General features: G+C 45.2%; 1 protein-coding gene across 1 annotated transcript in view; it reads right to left on the bottom strand.

Annotated features, from left to right (window-relative positions):
• PCDH19 (protocadherin 19) overlaps positions 1 to 9,821 on the bottom strand; it is a 147,034-nt gene extending 137,213 nt beyond the window's left edge. The window contains exons 1-2 of the mRNA XM_070951726.1: positions 7,975 to 9,821; positions 3,093 to 3,420 (exon numbers count right to left, since the gene is read on the bottom strand). Of these exons, the coding sequence (XP_070807827.1) occupies positions 3,093 to 3,420; positions 7,975 to 9,806 (2,160 nt within the window). The 5' untranslated portion in view covers positions 9,807 to 9,821. The remainder of the gene's footprint in view (positions 1 to 3,092; positions 3,421 to 7,974) is intronic.
• Between the last annotated feature and the right edge of the window lie 9,372 nt (positions 9,822 to 19,193).

The raw sequence follows: 19,193 nt of genomic DNA, 5'->3' as shown, positions 1-19,193 counted from the left end.
AAGATGCTAGAAGCTGAACGTGGAACCTCCTGCATTGCAAGATGACTGTCTCGCCACATGACTAGAGCTGTGTCCCTAAGCTTCCTCCATTTCAAAGTCCCGAAGGTGCTTTTTCAAGAGGCAACTGGACTTTCTGTTTTTTTTTTTTCTTTGAAGACATATCGCTTCTCATCCAAGGAGCTTCTTCAGAGCTGAAGACATTTGATATGGAACTCTGATCTTTTTAGACATCTGCCTTCCCCTATGAATTCCCAGATTAAACTTTGCAACGTAAACGTATCTCCTACAGAAATCATCACACGTCAATAGGCTGCACTCACAACAGACGTAACCAATTCAGGTGTAGTGTGTATACTCAGTAGCTGCATTCTTGCAAGCTGCTATGCATTACCCAGCCAGTGTGGTTAGTTTACCACTCAAAATCCTGAGCAAATAGAAAGTGGTTTTAAGCTTTGTGACCTGAATGTTAACACCCCAGTGGCATTTTCCGTCTTCTATTAAAACAAGTCTTGCCTAAAATGGAAGCTTGTTTAATAAGGACCAACATGCATCTAATCACGTTCCAACCAGTCCTTAAGCCCAGTGGTGAAATCCAAATTTTTTTACTACCGGTTCTGTGGGGGTGGCTTGGTGGGCGTGGCTTGGTGGGCGTGGCTTGGTGGGCGTGGCTTGGTGTGTGTGGCAGGGAAGGATACTGCAAAATCCCATTCCCACCCCACTCTGGGGCCAGCCAGAGGTGGTATTTGCCAGTTCTCCAAACTACTCAAAATTTCTGCTTCCGCTTCTCCGAACTGCTCATAATTTCCGCTACCGGTTCGCCAGAACCTGTCAGAACCTGCTGGATTTCACCCCTGCTTCAGCCACAGACTTTCCAGGCCTTTTCTCTTGACCCAAAGATGTTAATGAGCATTCTTTGGCCATTGGTCAATCTTCACTGGACCATCTATTCTTTGAACAAGACACATTGCTTACAACTATTCATTTAGTGACCATTTCAAAGTTACAACACCACCGGGGAAAATGACTTATGGCCTTTTTTCACACTTACGACCATTGCAGCTTCCCCATGATCATGTCATCAAAATTCAGATGCTTGGCAACTAGCTCTTATTTATGACCTATGCAGTGTCCTCTTGGGGGTGATGGGATCCCCTTTTGGGACCTTCTGATAAACAAAGTCAACAGCGAAGCCAGATTCACTTAATAACCGTGTTACTTAGCTCAACCGCTGCAGTGGTTCACTTAACAACTAGGCCAGGAAAGACAAAACTCACTTAACAACTGTCTACCTTAGCAACAGAAATGTTGGGCTCAATTGTGGTCATAAGCCAAGGACTACCTACACAAAGTTAATTGCATTGCTCACTCAAGGGTTGGTGGCATCATTTTGGCCTCATACACATTGGTATTAACAGCCCAAATGTCAAAAAGGGCAGGAGTAATGCTATGGTAATTACCAAACTCTGGAAGCTAATACTGCCATATTGGACCAAGTTATTAAGGGTCCTTCTCTAAATTTGGCAGGCTTTGGAGTTAAGACAAGAGCCTGCTATCCTTAGAACTGGAGCGGTAAGAATTTATTTATTTATTTATTTTACAAAGACAGATGAGGTCATAATGAAGAATTTGCTATGTTTGGTGAATAATATTGAGTCTGTCATCTGCACCTCCATAACTGTCTGGTTTGGTTCTGCAACCCAACAAGACAGACACAGACTTCAGAGGATAATTAGAACTGCAGAAAAAACAATGGCTACCAACCTGCCTTCCACTGAGGACCTGTATACTGCACGAGTCAAAAAGAGGGCTGTGGAAATATTTACAGACCCCTCGCATCCTGGACATAAATTGTTTCAACTCCTACCCTCTAAATGACGCTATAGAGCACTGCACACTAGAACAACTAGACACAAGAACAGTTTTTCCCCGAACACCATCACTCTGCTAAACAAATAATTCCCTCAACACTGTCAAACTATTCACTAAATCTGCATTACTATTAATCTTCTCATCGTTCCTATCACCCATCTCCTTCCACTTATGACTGCATGACTGTAACTTTGTTGCTTGTACCCTTACGATTTATATTGACTGTTTCCTAATATGATTTGATTGCTTATTTGTACCCTATGACTATCATTAAGTGTTGTACCTTATGATTCTTGACGAGTGTATCTTGTCTTTTTATGTACACTGAGACCATATGCACCAAAGACAAATTCCTTGTGCATCCAATCACACTTGGCCAATAAAGAATTCTAGTCTAGTCTAGTCTAGTCTAGTCTAGTCTAGTCTAGTCTAGTCTAGTCTAGTCTAGTCTAGTCTAGTCTATTATTCTACTCTACTCTACTCTACTCTACAAACAAAAGTATTTCAGACCTCTAGGTCCCTTCCCATCACCGGTCTGCATGGATCCAACCTGTCACCATCAACACAACACTGACATGTACTAATTGCTGATACATTATTCAGTCTACTTTTACAACTGTTGGATGGAAGAAAACCCCTGAGAAAGCCACAACGATGCAAAGGATGCACTAGTCCTCCACATAACAAACTCAAGTCAAATCAAATCCATTCTTTTACAAGATATCCAAACTAAGTAGCAAATATAAACAAGCTCAGTGTTAACCCAGGTCAAGACTCATTAAGCTTGTTTCCCAGAGTGGCCAATCAGAAAAGCCCATAGAGACAGCCAATAAACTCCAATTTTCTGCACTCAAGAATTTGCATGGATCCAGGAGGAACCTGGACATATAAATCCCACATTGTTATTATCATAGCTAACAGCCACTTCTCTTCGGTGGGCCTGTCACGCCCAACTTGGCATTCTCCAAATACACTGGACCCTACCATTCTCATCATGAAGGTGATGTGAATAGGAGTTCAGGTCATCTGGAGAACATCACCTGGTCCAATTTTTTTAAAAAAGTCACCCAAAATGGCAGCCAAACATCCGACTCAGAAATGTTTGGCTTCTATTTAGCCCCCCAAATAGTTGCAGCCCCCCTACCAGTTGCAACCAAAGCTCGTTCATTGTTGCCATTTGGGGACTTTCCAGAAGCCCTCTTCAATCCAAGAGAAGCGCTCACCTCTGGGAGAGGCATCCCGTTGATAATGAGATCCGGTTGCTGGGGTCCCTGACCCGTGAAGGTGTGGTGGTAGTTGTGGTTGGAGCCGGCGTTCCGGTTGTTTTGGTTCTCCACGTTGAGAAAGGTGCTTTCTGATCGGCGGCAACCCAGTGGCAGAGTCTGTTGGTGATAGTCAAAGTAGTTGAGGGATGACGTCAAGGAGGAACAGCTGACAACGTTCATTTTATCAGTCTCCTCTACATCCCGGGGCACTAGGCGGATGTCGTTCTTGCTGATTTTTTTCTTCTTGGAGGATTTCTTTTGGTGGCCGTAGGAGTACTCTGCAATTCTGCAGGACAGAAGAAAGCAAAGTGAGAACCTTACGTCATCCTCAAACCGCACACTAGTCAAGAGGGCATCTCAGAGAGGCCGATTTTCCCAATCCACATGCAGAGAGGGTGATTGATGGCTCAGCTCTTTTTGACAGCGAAGGGTCTCGGGTGTTATCTCTCATAAGCTCATAACGAGTTTGTGGATCCGACACACACAAGAACAACAAGTGAGGAAAATAAAGGAAAGGGAAGGCAATATTCCCCTTCGTTTTGGTTTTGGTTGGGTTTGGTTTTGGGGTTTGGTTGGGTTTGTTTTTTTTTCTGCTGCTGAGAACGGTTGGTATCTAGTTACCCGAGATATAGTTCAGCCTGCAGAAAATGGAGAGGGAAAAAAAAATAATAATTATGTGAAAATCCACGAACTGGAAAAAAAAAAGAGTATGCAAATGCATTTCCTTTGGTAATAAGGATCAGAAAAAATTATTTAAATGGATTCACAGAAATGGGGAAAGCAGCGAGGAAAATCGGCTGAGAGATTGTTCTGTATCATTTCCCGTAGCAGTAAACCCAGTACGTCCCTTCAGCCTGGCCAAAGGTGTTCTATCTAGATAATACACGCTTATAAACAGCCACTGGAGTCAATTACCTGGCACCGGGCTTGTTCCCCGGCAGCCAGAATTTCTGCAGGCCAATTATCTTGTGAACTCAATTTGCCAGATTAATACAGTATTCAAAAAAAAAGATCCATCTGGTAGGTTTTGTTCCTTAGTGGTTCATTTTTCTCAGCTTGAAAACATCCCCCCTTGATCCTACATTCTTCTTCTCTCTCCCAGCCTCTCCCTCCAGATGTCTGGACTCCATTTTTTTTCCCCCAGGATTCTCAGCAAAGGCTCTGAAGGTCAGGAATTCTGGGAGATGAAGTCCACCCATCTGGCAGCATTCCTGCAAGGCTGGAATTCAGCGGTTCCTAGAACGGAGAGCTGGTGTGTTTCGAAAGGGACACGCACATTTTTCGACCTTTAACTGGTTAAGCGAAATACACAAGTGATTTATCTCTCACGCAGGGGGAAAAAAAAAAGAAAGAAAATCAAGAGAAAGAGGAAAAAGCAGGAAGAGAAAAGTTATCAGTAAACAACAGCCAGGAAAAAATAATTAGAGACACGAAGGCAATCAGATGTTATCTTGATGAGTTAGATTGAAGGAACTGTGACTCGGTGTGTTTACTACTGGGGACCATGTCTTGTTATCAGTGCCACACAGACGTAGATATTGAAGGGAGATGTGAAGGCAGCGTGGCCAGGCTTTTAAAAGTCAGAAATAGATCTCACTGGTACCAAAGGGTGGAAAATGTTCATTTTCCAAAGTCATGCCTGCTGAGCTTTTAAAAAAAAAAAACTCCAAAAAAACCCAAAAACCTGCCACTACTACCATCAAAATTCATCGCCTAGGCTAGCTTTGCAACAAAACCGCAAGACAAATGATTCCAAAGTGTCTCTTCTTCAAAGTGGATGCACTCCAAAATAGAGGGGGGGGCATGGACAGCTTTCACTCCCACAATTCCCCCAGCCAGCATCTCTATAGAGTGCAGAATTCTGGGAAGGGTATCTATGAGAATCTCTGTCCAACAGATAAAGACACTGTGAGACTTTTGCTGAAGGGGGAAAAGTCAAGGAGAACATCCGAAAGATCTTTCTCTCGTCTCCAAAGAATAAAAACACGCTTTTTTTCTTTCTTTCTTTCTTTTTTTTAAATAAGACACGTCCTACTGCAGGTTAATAGTTAGGCTGTGTGTCACTGCAGCGTGAGATGTTTTCGAAAGGAATTGCAAGCCCAGGAAGAAGCTTGGTTTGCCACTTAAATGCAGGACTGGGTGAATTTCGTAAGGGTAGAAACCCAGAAAAAGAACAAACGGAAAGTGCTAGTATTGTTTAAGGCTCCCTAAATTATCTGCTCAAAACTAGATCGCTCCAGCATTGCAGGCTCAAACAGCTGTTGCTTAACCCCAAATTAATGCACCCCAGAGAACGAAGTAGCTAGAACAGGGTTGACCATTTAGCAACAGGTATAGAGGTAGAAATCATCCAAACTGCCTACACTGGATGCTTGAAGAGATCCAGAAAGCTTATGCAAATTCTCAGCACCTGAGTGGAAGCATCCACTAACCTGCCTACACCTGTCACATCCCTGTCCCTGGTTTGGAAGACAAAAGGGACAGGGCCTCCCTACCACATGCTATGGGTGTGGAGGAGAGGAGGGGCACCTTCTCCTAACCCTGATTTCAAACACACAATGGAGAAATAACAAGGGATGTTCTTTCGCAGCATGCCCATTGGCTGCATTTTTTAAAGAAAACCATCGGATGCTTCTGGGGAGGAAAATCTCAGCACACTTTCTATCAGCGGCTCATATTTTTAAACACCATATTTGCACCCTTTCCCCCACCACCCACCCACCCACCCACCTCAAGGAAATCCAGTTGAACTTGATGGAAGTTCACTTCTGGAAGGAGTCATACAGACTTGCCCTGTTTCAGCGTCTCTCGTGGGTTGGAACGCTTCCCGCAAGGATCTTGAGACCTTGCTTACTCAGGCATTCACTGGCGCTTTATTTGTGTGTTTTTCTCCTTCTCCTGGCCAATTATTTAATTAAAGTGCCCTTCATTAATCCCCTCCAAGCCATCACGCTAAACCGACTAGTTATACCCAAAGTGGGAACTCTGTTGGGGGGGGGCATTGACTCAATTGAAGATCAGCGCCTATTCTTGCTTAATGGGCTGAGCCGGTAAGAAATTCGACATATTAGATCTCTTAAAAAGCCGAACCCCTGGAAATACGGGGCGGCTTTTATTTGTAGAGGATGGCCTCTATCATTTCACACCCTGAAACTGTATGGTCCGGAGGTACAACAAGACATTGTAAAAAAAACCTCAAGAGTGAGAAATACAATCCCTGAACTCTGTTAATATGAAGAGTATCAATAAGTCCCTGAAGAATGCCAGACTTCAAATTGCTGGAGGGCAATTCAGGATTTTTTTTATTTTTTTTTTTCAAAAGAGAGGACAACATTCATTTCCATCCCCTGAACTGAAGGAATGGAGAAGTTATGGCTATTTCATTCCTAACCGGATTAAACCATTTATAGGCGGTTGCAGCTGTTCCTTTATGGCACCCAATTGATATTCATGTGTGGTTAGCCGTTTGTCTCCTAACTTGTGCAACACAGAGAATAGCAAAAGACAGACAATGATCACACACAGCTGTTAAATATTCAGGGGATCCCAAATCCGTGTTTTAAGATTTCGAAAGCAGGCGGGGTGGTGATGGGTGGGGGGGCGAGAGACAGAAAAAAAGGCTACACGCCACTCTACGTCTTGGGCAAACACGTCCCTAAATGCAGGCAATATTTATAATAAAAAAAAATAAGTCCGGGCATCATTCAAACATCATTGGTGGAAGGGAGAGGAAAAAACACCAGGGAAAAACAACTTAAAAAGCCACCCTAATTTTTTTTTTTTTTTAGCAGAGAACAGACAGATAAAAGTTGAAATAGGGAAAAAGGATTTAAAAATAAAAAAGAAAGAAAAAGAAAGAAAGCTTCCTTATCATTGTTCTCCTTGCAAGAACAGCAGAGGAGAAGAACCGAAATTCTCTGGATGGTGTTTGTTTGGGGTTTTTTTCCCTATTTCTTCTCTCAAACAGACCATTCAAAAAAAGTCCTGCCAAGACTGTCCCCCCCCCTCTCTCTTTCTCTCTCTTCCCCACACCAAATATATATCTATATATTTCTAGCCTTTTATCTTCTCTCCAACCAGATTTTATTTTTTTATTTTTTTTTTACAGCCAACCCTTTCTGGAGAAAACAAGCTGGCTTCTAAAAAAACACCCACAGTGACCTCATCTGGCGGGGACGGGATAGCGATAGGACTGCAGCCGCGGTGAAGAAAAGCATGGCTAGCAATTGCCAAAAAAGCTTGAACGCAGCACTCATCATCATCGCTACCCAGCCGGCTCTCAAACTAATCCAAAGAGCCTTTTTTTTTTTTTTGAGCCTTCCCTTTTTCGGGAGGGAAAAAAAGGGGGAAAAAAGACAAAGGGAAGCAGTCCAAACCAGAACAGAGAGCGAGAGATGCATTACCGTGCACGTTCAACATTGCACATCAAAAGCCTTGCTGTATTATTACAATTTCTTGTATTTTCCCTCTTTTAGTACACTGATGCCATGGCCAGGGGGACTCTCTCTCTCTCCCTCTCTCTCCCTCTCTCTCTCTCTCTCTCTCTCTCTCTCTCTCTCTCTCTCTCTCTGTGTGTGTGTGTGTGTGTGTGTGTGTGTGTCTATGTTTTTAATAATCCTGGATAGGCAAAGAATATAAACCAGCCTAATAAATCCACTTTTAACTGGAGTTAAAAGAATTCACGGTTGACCTTTTTTAATACGGCCTATCTCTTGAAAGCAGGGAAGGGACGTTCCTGGGTTAGGAACGGATGGACACAATTATTGAACGACACATTTAAAAGGTTGGGTGTCAAGCAAGCCCACCTAAGGGCTAATATCGAAAGAGGTCAGTACTATACCTGCAGTTGTAAGTCCTGATTTCTTTGTTATCCCGTTTGCATTTGACAGCGACAAAGATCATGGTGACAAACAGAATGGCAGCAATGGAACCCAGGGCAATAATAAAAATCAGGGACAAATTTACAGATCCTATGGATTCTTGGGCATCCAGGGCTGGAGAAAGATATATCAAAATCAAGGCCGATGCCGAAAGCGACGTTTTCCCGTGGTCGTGGGCCACGACAATCAGCTCGTAAGTAGTCTTGGAGTTTTCCCCAAAGGCTCTGGTGGTCCTTATCTCACCATTGACCTGGTCGATCTCAAAAAACCCTCGATCCCCTTCAGCCATCTCGTAGGAAAGTCTCCCGTTCTCCCCTTCGTCATAGTCATCTGCCTTGACCACGGTCACCAAGTAGCCAACACCAGCGTTCCTGGGGATGTAGACCTCCGCGGTCCCATTGACTAAAGGAGGGGCTGTTATCACGGGAGTGTTGTCGTTGACGTCCAGGACAATAACTCGGATGGTGGCGTTGCTTTGCAAGGAAGGGTTGCCTCCATCTTTGGCCAAGACCTTGAACTCAAAAGATTTGGTCTGCTCATGGTTGAACGATCTCAAGGCGTAGATGTCTCCCGAGTTGGGGTTGATGGAGACATAGGTGAAAACAGGCATATCCCTGACTTGGGATGGGACAATCTGATAGGAGACACTGCCATTTAGACCCAGGTCAGGATCCCTGGCAGAAACGGAAAGGAGGTAGGCCCCGGGGGTATTGTTCTCCTGCACAATGACCTGGTAATAAGGTTTGGAGAAGTGAGGGTGGTTGTCGTTCTCATCTGTGATCTTGACAGTAAAGGACTTTGTGGCCTGCAAAGAAGGGATCCCATTGTCCTTCGCTTGGATGGTTAGATTATACTGGTCCCTCTGCTCCCTGTCTAAACGTCCATCCACTAGGATGGTGGAGAAACTCTCGTATTCCTGCAAGCGAAAGGGCACGTTGCCTAACAGTTTACATTGCACTCGGCCATTGGCACCAGCATCTCTGTCGGAAACTCTCACCAAGGCGATGACGTAGCCTGGTGGTGCGTTCTCGCTGACTTCCACCAGCTCGCTATTGACAGAGAGCAAGTTAATGAGGGGTGGGTTGTCATTGGCATCCTGTATAGTGACAGTCACTTTGCAATGGGCTGGGATGGAGTTGGGACCCAGATCTTTAGCCTGTACGTCCAGTTCGTAGGCGTGACCTTCTTCGTAGTCAATCGCCCCAGTGACCGTGATCAAGCCGGTCTGAGGGTTGATCTGGAAGAGGTCCCTGGCCTTCTCGGAGACGTAGCTGTGGATGGAATACAAAACCTGCCCGTTGGTGCCCTCATCGGGGTCTGTGGCATTGAGGCGGATCACCGGTGTGCCAGGAGGAACGTTCTCCAGCACACTAACAGTGTAAGAGGGCTCTTCAAAGAGAGGGTTATTGTCATTGGAGTCAATGACTCTGATGGTTAACTCCACCGTTCCAAAGTTGGGCGGGTCCCCCCCATCCAAAGCTGTGATCATGTAACTGTAATGAGATTGGGTCTCTCGATCCAGGCTCTTCTCCACCACCAGTTCGGCAAAGCGAGAACCATCCCCTCGGGTCTTGGTTTCCAAGCCAAAGAGATCGTTGGGAGTGATCTCATAACTCTGCACTCCAAAACTGCCCGAGTCTGGATCGTAAGCACTTTCAAGTGGTACCCTGGTCCCCGGGCTGGCTGTCTCGGAGATCTCCAGCGCAATTTGATCTGTGGGAAAACTGGGAGCATTATCATTGAGGTCTTTAATCTCCAGCTTGATCACACAGATCTCCATGGAGCTTGACATGACCTCTAAAGAGATCACACACTTGGGGCTTTGTCTGCAAAGTAAGTCCCGGTCAATCTTCTGCTTGGTCACTAGTAAGCCTGATCCAGGGTTGATGTCCACCAGGTGAGGCGCTGAGTTGGACACCACTCGGAAAGCAGTGGGTTGCCGAGGATCCAGCACGAAGCCTGCGTCTCGGGCATCTTTGGCAATATTTGCAATCACCGTGCCAGCTCTTTGCTCTTCTTCCACGGAATACTTCAAGTTGATCAGAGCTCCTACACCAGACCACCAAACAGCGAGCAGAAATTGGAGGAGGGGGCAGAGAATATCCATAGTTCACCCCCTCCGTGTCTCCTCCACCACCTCCTCCTCCTCCTCCTCCCTGTGTCTCTCTCCGGATGCCTGTTGATTTCGTGCCTGGGAAAGGAGGGGAAGTCGGAAGGCTTGTGGAAGGGACAGAAGGAAAGGAGTGAGTCAGAGGGAAAGGGAGGAAAGAAAAGAAGCCGTTCTAGGGGGGGGGTTACTTTACAAGCTCATGTCTTCACTGCGTCTGTCTCCCTCTCTCAGGTGCACCGCCTTATTCAGCAACCTCCCTAGCCTTAAGGAAAACCGGGAAGAAATGCTTCCCTTCCACTCGCCAGATCGGGAGGAGTTACACAATTCGCAAATCTATTTCCAATTCTTTTTTAGAAAGAAAAGAAAAAAAACACACACACACAATCCTGAATTGGGGAGGAGGGACCTCAGCCGACTTACACCTGGCATGCGCAAATCTTTAAAAAAAAAAAAAACCTTTACCCCTTCCTCTGTCTCCACTCCCCACCCGCCCCCCTTCCTCAATTTGCACAGACCCTTAATGAAGAAAGTGGAGTACCTGGGAAGAGGAGGAGGAGGAAAGGAAGGGAAAGGGGAAGGGAATCCACGGACGAAGGTAGCAAAGCCAATTCCGCGGAAGAAGAAGGGACCACGGCGGTGGAAGATGGGGATGGAGGGAGGGAGGGGATAGTAACTAAGGCTAAGATACGGCGAAGAGCTGGGGAAGGGAGGAAGGGAGATTAGAGAGGAGCCACTTCGGAGAGGTTTGGGTGGGGAAGGAGAGAGAGACACGCGTGGAAGGAGGCCGGCGAGAGGAGAAAACCTTTCCGGAGAGTTTTTTTGTTTTAGCTCTGGAAGTCCATCCGAAAGAAGGCGAGGCGGCGTTCGCGGTCCCAAATCGTCGGATGCGTTGGGGGAGGCATCGGGGAGGCGAGGGGGGGGGCGAGGAGACACGCCGGACCCCCCTCCTCCTCCTCCTCCTCTTCCTCCTCCCTTCCTTCTCTCTTCTCTCTTCCTCTGTCCGTGGGCAAAGAAGAAACCCGCAGCTGGCGGCGGAGAGGAATCCCCCCCCCCCGGCTTGCAAGGCAAGGAGATGGGTGGGGGGCTGTCGGGGGTCCTCGAAAGCTTTCTCGGCTGGGCAGGTGGGAAGCAGGGCGTCGAGGGGAGGGGGGGCGATGGTGGAAAAAGGCACTCAGGAGCGCCGCTGGCAGCGATGCCGAGCTGCTGCTTCTTCTCCTCCCGGTCTCCTCCCGGCGGCGGCTCCTTGCGGGGCCCCCATCCTCATTATCTGGCGTTGAGCATCCTCCGAGCAGCCCAGCGCCGCAGGAAACAAAGCAGCAGCGAGGAAAGTTTGCTGGCGCAGCTCATCGTCCGTGTTGTCCGTCCCTTTCCCACCTCCAGACGGAGCAAAAAGGAGGAGTAGCGAAGCCAACCCCCCCACCCCAAAAAATAAATTATTTTTTTAAATTTAAAATAAAATTTAAAAAAAAAAAAAAAGCTCTCCGGGAGGCAGCTGCAAAGAGGAACGCCGGATCTTTCTCGCCTTCCCCACCAGTTGGGAGTTTTTTTCTTTTCTTTTCTTTCTTTCCACCTTCTTTTTTTTCGGGGGGCGGGGGGGTCAATGGGAAGTTGCACGGCGATCCCGAAAGCTCCGGGCGGAGAGAGCCTTTGCAGAGGCACCGCAGCAGCTTTGCAAAGAAAATAATAATAATAATAAATATATATATATATATATATATATATATATATATAAAGGTGGCTCGCCCCGCCGGCTTTCCAACTCCTTAGCCCCGGCTGCCTTTTCTGCTGCAGCCGGCTTTCTGCTTTCAGCCGCTGCGGCAGCTTCGTCGCCGCCTGCCTTCCGATTTCTCCCGCCGCTCCTCCGCTGCTTTCCAACCGCTCTTCGCTACTCCCGTCCGCCTCTTTTGCCTGGCTTTTTTTTTGCCTGGCTTGCTTTGCCTTGCCAGCCAGCCAGCCGGGCTTTTTTCCCCCCCGAGCGCGCCGCGGCTGCCGCTGCCGCTGCTTGCTGCAAAACTGCTGGCCGCACACACGCGAGCTTGGAGCTGGTACAGCGGCGGCGGCGGCGGCTCCGGTCCCGAGCTACGGCAGGGCTTCGGCCAATCGGAGCGCGGGGTGTGTGGTTGGGGTGGGAGGGGGGGAAGAGAAGGCGCGTTCCGAGCCCGAAAGGGGAGGGGGGTGTGGGGGAGGAGCCGGAGAGGAGGAGGAGGAGGAAAGGGGCGGGGCCCCGGCGGCGGGGTGAAATAGACCAGCGGCGCGGTACCCGAAGGAATCCCAAATCAAAGCGGGAGCCTGGATGGGTTGGGTCGGCGTGTGGCTGAGCCGACGGTGCAAAAGGGGGTGGAGGGGGAGAAGCAAACCCCCACCCCCAAAAAAGGATTTTTTTTTCTCCCCGGGAGCAATTTCCTTTCTTTCTTTCTTTTTTTTATTCCTTCTATCCCTTTCTCTTTCTTTCTTTCTTTTTTATTCCTTCTCCTATCCCTTTCTCTCTTTTTCTTTCTTTTATTTTTATTCCTTCTCCTATCCCTTTCTCTTTTTTCTTTCTTTTTTATTCCTTCTCCTATCCCTTTCTTTCATTCTTTCTTTCTTTTTATTCCTTCTCCTATCCCTTTCTCTCACTCTCTTTCTTTTTATTCCTTCTCCTATCCCTTTCTTTTTTCTTTTTTTTATTCCTTCTCCTATCCCTTTTTCTTTATTCCTTCTCCTATCCCTTTCTCTTTCTTTCTTTCTTTCTTTCTTTCTCTTTTTTATTCCTTCTCCTATCTCTTTCTTTTTTCTTTTTTTTATTCCTTCTCCTATCCCTTTCTCTTTCTTTATTCCTTCTCCTATCCCTTTCTCTTTCTCTTTCTTTCTTTCTTTCTCTTTTTTATTCCTTCTCCTATCTCTTTCTCTTTTTTCTTTTTTTTATTCCTTCTCCTATCCCTTTCTCTTTCTTTATTCCTTCTCCTATCCCTTTCTCTCTCTCTCTTTCTTTCTTTTTATTCCTTCTCCTATCCCTTTCTTTTCTTTCTTTCTTTTTATTCCTTCTCCTATCCCTTTCTCTTTTTTTCCTTCTTTCTTTTTTGAAAAAAAATTGGTCATTTTGGACTGGAATTGCGTTGTGCAACACAACATCGGACAGTTCCCCACCACCACCACGGTGCCCCCAAAGCGTGCAAGAGGACCAGCGCCCCCACCCCCCAGATGCGCCACAGACGCCAAGCTCTTAAGCCCATCTTTTTTATTTTCTCCCCCACCCCCATCGTCCCCCTCCCGGCGTTACTCCCGGGAGCAGAGAGAGAGAGAGAGAGAGAGAAAAGTCCTTGCTCTCTTTTGTTTCCCAAATGTCCCTCTTGCGCTTTGCCTGGGCTAAGGGCGCGCAGCGGGGCGGCTTTAATTGGCTTCTTTGGTCCTGGACGCCTTTTCTAAAGAAAAAAAAGTGGGGGGGGGGAAGCTTTGGGTGAAACGGATTTGTTCCGCGAACGGGAAGCGGTTGGGCAGCTTGGCTGGGGATGGGGATGGGCAGGAGGGGAGAGGAAGGGAAGGAAAGGAGAACCCTCCAGACACTTTTCCTCTCCCCCCCCCCTTAATCCTCCAAAATGCGACTTCTTCAGGAATCTGCTTCTAAAAACCCAGCTTAAGGCGAAGCTTTTTTTAAAAAAAATAAAAATAAAAAGGGATTTTGGATTTTGCACACACACACACACACACACACACACACACACACAAATTGTGTATTGCACTGCAGTGCTGTGCCTTTTTCTCAAGATGGTCTGGTTTCATACACTGCACCAAGTCATAGTCTTGTTAGTAAAAAAAAAAAATAAATAAACTCCTTCCAGAGGGCTTTGGGCACACCTTAAACCGCTGTCAAGGAACTGGGTTCTTCTGGCCATGTTGCTAGGCCAAAAAATCGCTTTATTTTATTTTATTTTATTTTATTTTATTTTATTTTATTAGTTTGTTTGTTTGTTTGTTTGTTTATTGGTTCGATTTATATGCCACCCTTCTCCGGAGACTCAGGGCGGCTTACAATGCGTTAAGCAATAGCCTTCATACTTTTTGTATGTACCTGCTTAGTAGGGCTTTCGGGCCCCCCTAAGCGGTGTTCTTTTTTATACAAAGTCAGCTTATTGCCCCCACAATCCGGGTCCTCATTTTACCTACCTCGGAAGGATGGAAGGCTGAGTCAACCTTGAGCCTGGTGAAATTCCAACTTGCAGTAATTGCAGGCAGCTGGTGCTACTTAACAGCACTTTAGTCTGCTGCGCCACCAAGGCTCTTGTGGAGTTAGTGCAATGTTTGAACCCGCTTACATATTTAATACAGTGGGGCCACGGAAGGCTAAACTGCAAGGTGGCATTTAGCCATAATGGACTTCACCTGCTTTGGCTTTGGCAAACCCAGCCAGCTGTTGGGATCCTAAGCTATCATGCACAGGTGAACCCAGCCCCATTGCATTTTATTCAACAAACCGTGATTAAACAAACCAAGATTTGTGCAATGTGTGACTCCGCTCATCAAGGGTATCCTGGTCCATCGTAGTTATTTGGGGGAATGTGTTTTTAACCCTGCAGGGTTGTTGTTGTTGTTGTTGTTGTTGTTGTTATTATTATTATTATTATTATTATTATTATTATTATTATTATTATTATTATTATTCATTCCATGTCATTTGAAGCAACCTACTTATACATTCACCACTGCTATGAATGAAGCATTCACAAGATAGCTGAGCAATGAGACCTGAAGGCAGCCATGAAAAATATGTCTTATAATTCTACTGAAATATAGCATATTAATTCTTCTTCAATCGAAGGGCCACTTCCTTCTTTTCCAGGAAGAAATCTATTTCAAAGCCAATTTTTTTTTAAATCTTTAATCTGCAAACAAAAAAACAACAACAACAAAAAAAACCAAACCTCATAGAGGCTCGGTCAATAGAGGAGAATGCAAGGGATCTGTCAACGCCCCCTCCCCTCCCCCCAGAATTTCCACACACACTTTTTGCTTGAGAAAGGGCTCCAATAACAGATACATCTTCATATTTTTATAGGAACCGAAGGGTCCCAACCCATGTTGTAAATGAAGCGATATGGTTCTTTTCGCTGCATGGAGCAAAACACTGCCTGGCGTCAGTTTGCATATTTCTGTGGCCTCTGCTCATTCCAAGGAGGGAATGTGCCTTGAATGAGGTCAGTTCTCCTTAATGAATTTAAGGGCTATAAAAAGAAACGGAAAGACACCTCCTCCTCCTCCTCCTCCTCTTTCTCCTTTCCTGGTGTGTGCTTGTTAATTACAGTCGCTAGATGAATAGAATGCCAAAGTTGTAAAGAAGATGTTCCAGAAGTTCCTTTCAAACACGCTGAATCCTTAAATCAATGAAACTTAAAAAGTATGCTTATAAATCAATCTGACTGCCTCGAGAATTGATTTCCCTGAATAAGAGCCTTGTCCGGGGGTCTATTCTGTTTGATTTTAGTTTAGTTAGGCTCACTATACTGCTTTCTGTGGTTTGTCTAATGCAGTCCTGACCCCTTTCGGGGAAGAGCAAACCCAGGAAAGAATGAAAGCCTTAAAAAAAAAAAAAAAGGATGAGAGAGAGAGGGGGGGGGGGGGAGAGAGAGAGAGAGAGGAGGGGGGGTAATTCCTGCCATCTGCCCCCACGGCAGGTATTTTTTCCCACGCAGCCAGAAACAACGTCACAGTATTTATTTATTTATTTATTTATTTATTTATTTATTTATTTATTTATTTATTTATTTATTAAATTTCTATACCGCCCTTCTCCAAATAGGACTCAGGGCGGTGCACAGCCAAAGTAAAAAACAGAGCATACAAAATTTAAAAACAGTATTAAAATAATTAAATATTTTGGCCGTAAATTAAAACAACCCAATTTAAAATCAATTTAAAATTTGACTCAAGCCAGCCCAGCTAGTTGAAATAAATAGGTTTTCAGGGCCCGACAAAAAATCCGGAGGTCTGTTATTGTACGTAACTCTGGGGGGAGGTTGTTCCAGAGGGTGGGCGCCGTCACAGAGAAGGCTCTCCCCCTGGGGGTCGCCAGCCGACATTGTCTGGCGGACGGCACCCTGAGGAGGCCCACTCTGTGCGAGCGTACTGGCTGGTGGGAGGCTATTGGTGGCAGAAGGCGGTCTCGTAAGTACTGGTTCTGAGATTTTGGAAGTTTGGTTTCTTTCTGTCTGTAGGTTTAAACTTAATCTGGCACATCACAAAGGGTGACTCATCTAAAATTTAAAAGAAAAAGAGCAGATGATCAAGTTTAAATGGAGACCGGCCACCATGTGCTTCCTCTAATTGACACAGTACTGGGGCCGAGTAAACTAATAATTAGATCTTGAGACAATATGGATGGAGCCGTTAACATTGATCCGCATGGGCATCCCGAGACCGGTCCAAAGTTAAAAATAGATTCATAACTTTTTATAGGCCGGACCATGCAAAAAGCATCTCCTCTAGAGAGAGAGAGAAAGCATCACCAGAGAACGATTCGGTCTTATATGAAAAACAATGTGCCAGAGCTTCAGGAAACTCACAGCTAGGCTCATATCTAATCAATAATCAATGGTGATGTAATAGAACAAGGCAATCTTTTTCCTTTGTTTTCATAGGATGAGCAACACCGGAGTCTGAAGACATATAAGATAAAAGATGAACATTCAGATGGGGATGGCCACAACGCAACACATTATTAAGTGCTCATTGATTTTAGTGCATTTAACTATGTGCCCGGTTTTATATACATACATACATACATACATACATACATACATACATACATACATACATATAATTACCCGTTTTCCTAACAGCCTATTTCTCAAAGCAATCCATAATGGGAACCACAGTAGAAATGGTCAGTAACGTCCTACAAATGTTCTAAGAATGCCTTCTAGCACAGGTGAAATGCTACTGGTTTGGACCGGTTCGCCCAAACTGGTAGTGGCGGCAGTGCATGGTTCGAAGAACCGGTAGTTGCGGCAGCGTGAGGCTCCGCCCACCTGCCCGGATATTGTTACTTCCTGGTTTTAACCAGGAAGTAACCTTTTTTTGACCCTCTGCACATGCGCAGAAGGCTTTGCACATGCGCAGAGGGTCCAAGCGTACACGTGACTCTTGGACTTCCGAACAGGTAGGGAAGGTAAGCAGATTTCACCCCTGCTTCCTAGACCTAGTGTCCTAGGAGTTAGCCCCTTGCCCCTAAGGGATTCAGTGGGACTAACAGCTGAGTAAGCATTTGTAGAACTGGATTGGCTCATAAAAATGGGACAATAATGAAAACAATGAATTTCATAGAGTTTCACAATGCCCCTCCAATGAACTATAAATGTAAGGATGGGTTTCATGTTCTCAGATATTCAAAGAATTCACTTTGGTGCATTTGCCTAACACACATAACAAATCACATTTTGTTCTGTGTGTTGGGATAATCCCAATTTGTACGATTCGTGTTTGGTTTGCTGTGCTGCGCAAAGCCAGAACTTTGGATTAAAAATGGAGGAAGCTGATTATTTAAAAAGAAAAACACAATTAGGTTAATCACAGGCTAGGTGCAAAGACGGCGGTGGTCTCGTTCTGATGTCTACAACAAGCCTGTAGGGTAGATTCGACATATTTAGGAAGATGAAAGAGATGGAGAAATGATGGCAAGATGGTAGTTTTCTGACAGCCTTTGAAACGGAGTCGCGTCGTGAAAGAAATGGTGTTCAAATCTTTTCATCTGGATCTCGCTTTTCCTTTGCAGAGAGTTATCTGTGTTTCTTTGCCCCTATGAAAACTCATGGGATGTCTGTTGGTTTAGATGTTTCCAGCAGCAGGCTAATGAAAAGGATTCAGCGTCGTCTTGCAAGGTCTCACAAGCCAGGAGCAGTGAGAAAGTAGGACCAGGAACTGAGTTTTGTGGAGATCTTACCACATATGTGTTTCATCCCTCAAGAAGTGATTCAGAAGAAAGGAAACCATCTTACATAGAATCAGATCATTAGTTTGCCAAGCTGAGAGGAGCACAGAGATAACTCTGAAGAAAATGTATGGCCACGGTTAGTAAAACAGGAGCTAGTCCAGGAACATGTGAGAAAGAAACTCATGACTGAGCTGCCTTGATTCTCTTTGATATAATAGGAAGGGAAGGAGAAACACTGTCAGGCTTTCAAGATGTTGTTATTATGGTATAAGCTATTTCAATAAAGTAGACTTCTACTATCCCTTTGTAGTCTCTGTTTCTCAGCCGGTCTGCCTTGAAGAGCTGGCAGAAATGATGCTATGCTGACCAGTGGCATCTCTTTAAAACCTTAAACCTGACCAGCATTGATGATAATTACCTAGTTTGGGTAATGAAACGGCTGCAAGAAAACAAGCAAGCTCAGAGGGCACCCAAGGACCTCTCACTTCAGTACCTTGGACAAGGATTTTCCCCAGCTTTCTACCCTGTTTCTCCCAAAATAAGACATCCCCTGATAATAAACCCAATCGGGCTTTTGAGCGCATGGCAATAAGGCCAAGCGCTTATTTCAAGGTTCAAAAAAATATAAGACAGGGTCTTATTTTGGGGGAAATGCAGTATGAAGATACCAATAGGGTTAAGATAGATAGAGAGAGAGAGAGAGATAGAGATAGATAGATAGATAGATAGATAGATAGATAGATAGATAGATAGATAGATAGATGATAGCAGGTTTTCCTGAAAATAAGACCCTGTCTTATATTTTTTTGAACCCTGAAATAAGTGCTTGGCCTTATTGCCATGCGCTCAAAAGCCCAATTGGGCTTATTATCAGGGGATGTCTTATTTTGGGAGAAACAGGATAGAGAGATAGATGGATGGATGGATGGATGGATGGATGGATGGATGGATGGATGGATGGATGGATGGATAGATAGATGGATAGATGATAGATGGATAGATAGATAGATAGATAGATAGATAGATAGATAGATAGAATCTCTACAATTTCACAATGGCCAATAGATGGCAGACATGATATAACAAACCCTGTCTTGTTGCCATCTAGTGGTCATCTAAATTTTTGCAACCCAAATCTTTCAGTAATAGATACAGTATAGGTAGAC

The sequence above is a fragment of the Pituophis catenifer genome, unplaced genomic scaffold (genome assembly GCF_029215685.1).
Source record: "Pituophis catenifer annectens isolate HBS135680 unplaced genomic scaffold, rPitCat1.0.hap2 SCAF_11, whole genome shotgun sequence".
Lineage (NCBI taxonomy): Eukaryota > Metazoa > Chordata > Lepidosauria > Squamata > Colubridae > Pituophis > Pituophis catenifer.
Note: the sequence above shows the minus strand (reverse complement) of the source record. Positions and strands in the feature narration are given on the sequence as shown.